General features: G+C 54.5%; 1 protein-coding gene across 1 annotated transcript in view; it reads right to left on the reverse strand.

The window, feature by feature from the left end:
- Positions 1–5,732, reverse strand: part of NAGLU (N-acetylglucosaminidase, alpha) — a 35,958-nt gene that overhangs the window by 2,542 nt on the left and 27,684 nt on the right. Inside the window, exons 5-9 of the mRNA XM_011999024.1 lie at positions 5,207–5,349; positions 4,899–5,124; positions 3,851–3,997; positions 3,580–3,665; positions 1,391–1,647 (exon numbers count right to left, since the gene is read on the reverse strand). Coding sequence (XP_011854414.1) covers positions 1,391–1,647; positions 3,580–3,665; positions 3,851–3,997; positions 4,899–5,124; positions 5,207–5,349 — 859 coding nt within the window. The remainder of the gene's footprint in view (positions 1–1,390; positions 1,648–3,579; positions 3,666–3,850; positions 3,998–4,898; positions 5,125–5,206; positions 5,350–5,732) is intronic.

Genomic DNA, 5,732 nt, shown 5'->3' on the forward strand with positions numbered 1-5,732 from the left:
GAATCACTTGAACCCATGAGGCAGAAGTTGTAGTAAGCCGAGATTGTGCCACTGCACTCCAGTCTGGGTGACAGAGTAAGACTCTATCTCAAAAACAAAATCAAGGCCAGGCATAGTAATCCCACGCACGCCTGTAATCCCAGTACTTTGGGAGGCCGAGGTGGGTGGATCACCTGAGGTCAGGAATTTGAGACCAGCCTGGCCACCATGGTGAAACCCTGTCTCTACTAAAAATACAAAAATTGGCCAGACGAGGTGGCTCACACCTATAATCCCAGCATTTTGGGAGGCTGAAGTGGGCGGATCATTTGAGGTCAGGAGTTCAAGACCAGCTTGTCCTACATAGTGTAACCCTGTCTCTACTAAAATACAAAAATTAGCCAGGCGTGGTGGGGGCCACCTGTAATCCCAGCTACTCAGGAGGCTGAGGCAGGAGAATCGCTTGAACTCAGGAGGCAGAGGTTGCAGTGAACTGAGATCATGCCACTGTACTCCAGCCTGGGCGACAGAGTGAGACTCTATCTCAAAACAAACCAACAAAAATTGCCGGGCGTGGTGGTGCGTGCCTGTAGTCCCAACTACTCGGGAGACTGAGGCAGGAGAATCACTTGAACCTAGGAGATGAAGGTTGCAGTGAGACGAGATTGTGCCACTGCACTCCAACCTGGGCAACAGAGTAAGACTCTGTCTCAAAAAAAAAAAAAAAAAAAAAATGTAGCTTCTGCTTCAGAATTTGCTATCTCACAGCTCAGGGTGCTGCTGCTGCTGGTTTGGGCCACATCAGAGCAGTGCTGCTCAAGAAAGGCTAAGCTGATCTGTTCTCTTCCTGGCCAACAGAGACGCCTCTCCACCAAGTCATTCCTGACTTGGGCGCCCTCCCCTCCACTCCTCGTAAGTGGCAGGAAGGAGCCCTGGCTTCACGGTTTTGTAGCAGGATGGGCACTTAGTGCCTTTAGGCGCATCCACTCACCTCCTGCCTGCAGTGCCTACCTCAGCAACCACACAGAGACCAAACAAAGTCCTTGTTCATCGCTAGCCCTTAGTGGCCTTCGCGCTGGGCCAGGCGTTACTCTACCTATGAGGTATTCCCTGTTTACAGGGAAATGAGAAAACAAATGAGACACTGGCAATGAGGTCAGAAGTCATAAGTCACACGGCCAGGAAATAGGAGCGCCAGGTGTGACCCAGGTTGTCAACCTCCAGAGCTCACCTCTCAACCACAGTGGGATTCACTGAGACGACGCATGTGTACAAGTGCTTGGTAAACTGTAAAGTGCTGTGTGCTATGGCGAGGCATTATTCCAGTCCCTCTGCCTACCCCTGTTGACATCTGCTACTCCCTTCTTTATGAGGGTTTGGGGGGCTCTCCCACCTCCGCCAGGCACTGTACCTGCAATCATGGCCTCATAGACGGCCGTGGTGGCTGCGGCAAGGTAGGAGGGTGCTGAGGAGGGTGGCTGCATCTCGTTGAAAGTGTCGGCCCCATAGATGTGGTCTGTGCCAAACTCTTTGACCAGCTCTCGCAGGAAGAGGCTCCCGATGACGGGGAACATGGGGTCTTCCGGAGCCAGAAGGAAGGAGCAGGAGTAGGAACAGTTGAAGTGTCCCCAACTGCCCATCTTCGTGACATTGACCTGAGGGAACACCCTAGTGGGAAGCAAAAGCTCAGACATTTCATGGAAGCCACCATAGGGTACATCATGGCCCACAGCCCCTCAGCAGCCTCGCCAACTTCTCTACAACTCCCAGGGCACATCCCGGTTTCTCTCGCCCCTATGGCTTGTACAGGCTGTGCTCTCTGCCTAGAGTCGTTTCCTCTCCTTCCCTGGCCACCTTCGCTGAAAAACTTTCACTATCTGTCCCCTTCCTATGGCCAGAAACAAGCAACACTCCTCTTTCTTTCTTTCTTCCTTCCTTCCTTTCTCTCTCTCTCTCTTTTTTAATTACACTTTTAGTTTCAGGATACATGTGCAGAACATGCAGGTTTGTTGCATAGGTATACATGTGCCATGGTGGTTTGCTGCACCCATCAACCTGTCATCTGGGTTTTCAGCCCCGCATGCATTAAGTATTTGCCCTAATGCTAGCTCTCCCCTTGACCCCCACCCCCCGACAGGCCCCGGTGTGTGATGTTCCCCTCTGTGTCCATGTGTTCTCATTGTGCAACTCCCACTATGAGTAAGAACATGAGGCGTTTAATATTCTTTTTTTTTTTTTTTTGAGATAGAGTCTCACTCTGTCGCCCAGGCTAGAGTGAAGTGGCATGATCTTGGCTCACTATAATCTCCGCCCCTGGTTTCAAGAGATTCCCCTGCCTCAGCCTACCGAGTAGCTGGGATTACAGGAGCCCACCAGCACGCCTGGCTAATTTTTGTACTTTTAGTAGAGATGGGGTTTCGTCATGTTGGCCAGGCTGGTCTTGAACTCCTGACCTCAGGTGATCCACCCGCCTTAGCCTCCCAAAATGCTAGGATTATAGGCATGAGCCATGGCGTCTAAGCAACACTCGTTTTTCAACGCTGGGCTCTGCCCTGAGCCCTTCCTGCCCCTCTCTCCTGGCAGAGGAGAAGGGAACCCACATATATTCCTGTCCTTGTCACCACATTGTATCCTTCAGCCAACATATCTCCCCTATCAGGGGTAAGGCCTCGGGCATGTTTCTTGCCGCCTCCTAGGACCCAGCACAGAGCCAGGTCTGGCAGCTGCAGAGAGCTGGACCAAGTTTATTGAATGAATAGTTTCCTGCCACCTGGTGATGGGGGCAAAGAGGCAGGCAGGGAGGCCACGGGCATACATGAAGTCCTGTGAGAGTGTGGGAGCCAGACACTAGCAGGTGCAAAGGAGGACATGGGGGGGGGGCACTAGCAAGTCTTCCTGAAGGAGGGGAGGTCTCAGGTGGGCCTTGAAGACTTTCCCCAACCACATGTGAGAGGATGGCTGGGAAGCACAGAGGAGCAGGAGAGGAGGGACTGGAGCACCCCTGCAGCCACTCGTGAGGGCTGCCATTTGCTAGCACTCTGTGCAAAGTCACAGATAGATCAAGAGATAATTACAAACCCTACAGCCAAGTGGGTAGAGATTCCATTTTACAAGTAAGGAAACTGAGGCACAGAGCAGTCATGTCATCTGCCCGAAGTCACACAGGTAGTTAGTAGCAGAGTCAGAAAGCAAACACAGGCCTACATCCAGAGCTTAAGTTTGTTTGTTTGTTTGAGACAGAGTTTCGCTCTTGTTGCCCAGGCTGGAGTGCAATGGTGAGATTTTGATTCACTACAATGTCTGTCTCCCGGGTTTAAGCAATTCTCCTGCCTCAGCCTCCTGAGTAGATGGGATTATAGGCGCATGCCACCATGCCCAGCTAATTTTTATATTTTTAGTAGAGACGCGGTTTCACCACGTTGGTCAGGCTGGTCTCGAACTCCTGACCTCAGGTGATCTGCCCAATTCGGCCTCCCAAAGCGCTGGGATTACAGGGGTAAGCCACTGCGCCCAGCCCAAAGCTTAAGTTTTTAAGTCATGTTCTAGACGGGAATAAAATTCCCTCTCTGAGCTAAGTGGAGGAGGTGAGCGGCACCTTACCTGGTGACAGCCTCGGGAACATGCCCTGCGAATGCAGGTAGCACTGGGGTCATGCCAAAGGAGCGCATCCGGTCCAGGACCCGGTGCTGGAGGAACAGAAGGAAGGGTGGTGAGCATGGCCACTGCTGTCCTATGGGGAGGCCCTCATCTCCCAGGACACACGGAGCCCCCCCGCCTCAGTTAAGAGCCCCAGGGCCAGCCCAATACCACCCTTCCTGGGCCCGTGGCCATCTGTCACCGATTCTGCCCCTTCTCTTTTCCATCCTTTTACCTGCAGGTAAAGCTGCTTGATGTGCCAGGAGGGGGGCAGGGGGCCATCCCAGGTGTGCAGGTTGCCCATTCGCCCCCAGGCCAGGAAGGCAGGACCAGTAAAGAACTCATTGATCTCTGTCTGGGTCAGGCCCAAGGCCAGGTACACCTGAGGAGGAAGGGCCCACACATAGATATATATTCGTCTTCATTCATTCATTCATTCATTCATTCAACAACCATTCACTCATTGCTTCTTTGTGCTGGGCGCTAGGGCTACTGAGACAAAATCTGACCCCTGCTATCAGGGAGCCCACAGCCCAGAGGAAAGAGACCTGTGAATAGGTGAGTTCACTGGGACACCTTTGTCGCATGGGTGAGGAGATGGGGCACAAAGGGGCTTTCTCCCAAGAGGAAGGCCTTAGAAGGCTTCATGAGCAAGGGTGCCAGACAGAAGGGCAGGGCAGCTGTGTGAAGAGCTTAAACAGCACCTGGAGCAGCCGGTGCGGCACGGAGGTTTCCAGGGAGGCAGATCTAGAGCTGACCATGAGTTGGATCCAAGGGACCAGGTGATTGGCCGCATAGGGGAGATGGGGGAAGGAGCCCCACTCCTCAAACTGGAAGCCTCAGTTTTTTTTTTTTTTTTTTTTGACAGAGTCTCGCTCTGTTGCCCAGGCTGGAGTGCAGTGGCACGATCTCGGCTCACTGCGACCTCCACCTCCCGGGTAGCGAGTCCCCTGCCTCAGGCTCCCAAGTAGCTGGGACTACAGGTGTGTGCCACCACACCAGGCTAATTTTTTGTATTTTAGTAGAGACACGGTTTCACCATGTTGGCCAGGATGGTCTCGATCTCCTGACCTCGTGATCTGCCCGCCTCGGCCTCCCAAAGTGCTGAGGCGTGAGCCACCGCGCCCAGCCGGAAGCCTCAGTTTTCAGGAGGCCAGAGCCATTGTGCACGCTGAAAGCACTTCTAGAGAGAGACACTGTGCCCATACTGGGGGGCGGGTGAAAACACCTAGGGTGGCTCCCGCCATAGGCAGGAGGGTGGGGAGGGGACAGTGGGCACGCACCCTCTGCCAGATGGCCTCCTGGCCGCTCCAGGCCAGTGCCAGGTTGATGCCATTCAGCGCCATCCAGTCTATCTCTCGCTCCCAGCGGGCCCAGTCCCACCACACGAAGGAGTAGCTTTGCGTGCACACATTCTGGTAATAGCGGTACCTGCGGGCAGTGTCATGAGCGGGGGTGCATCCCACCCTGCAGGGTCCACAGCCCTGGAACAAATCCCCCAACCCCCACCTAGAGGAGAGGGGAGGGGCTCCAAACAATGCCCTTCTGCTTCACACTGGGACCCACCCCAGGTGGAGCTGTGGCCAGGTACCTGGGCTGGGCTTCTGAGGGACTCGCCCCCTGTACTCCCCCAGGGCCCTCTAGCCTGGCGGGTATTTGGGTGGCATATTCCACTTTCATGCCACCCTGCCAGAGCCCCTCCTCTGCACGGTGTTTTCCTGGAACGGGGAATCCCTGCCCCCACAGTCTGACAGATGGGCGGGGGACAGTTGTGTGGACACATCACTCCACAGTGTGGCAGGCGCTGGAACACAGGCCTGTGTGGGAGGATGGGGGCGTCCTTCCTCAGTCCGCAGGTTCAAAGAGAGGGTGGGGGAGGAACGGAAGAAAATTCATTCATCACCAATTGTGCACCACAAATTCTACGCCCATCATCGTGCAAATCCTCACAATAACACTGCACGGTAGGCGTCTTGTTTTCGTTTTTCAGGTGGGCCAGCTGAGGCTCTGAAAAGCAGAGTGGCTGGCTCAAGGCCACACAGCTGCTGGAGGCGGCGCAGCTGGGCCTTCCGGCCAGCGCTCCCCGCTCAGCCTCCCGATTTGGGTGGCAGCGGCTC

The sequence above is a fragment of the Mandrillus leucophaeus genome, unplaced genomic scaffold (assembly GCF_000951045.1).
Source record: "Mandrillus leucophaeus isolate KB7577 unplaced genomic scaffold, Mleu.le_1.0 Scaffold58, whole genome shotgun sequence".
NCBI lineage: Eukaryota > Metazoa > Chordata > Mammalia > Primates > Cercopithecidae > Mandrillus > Mandrillus leucophaeus.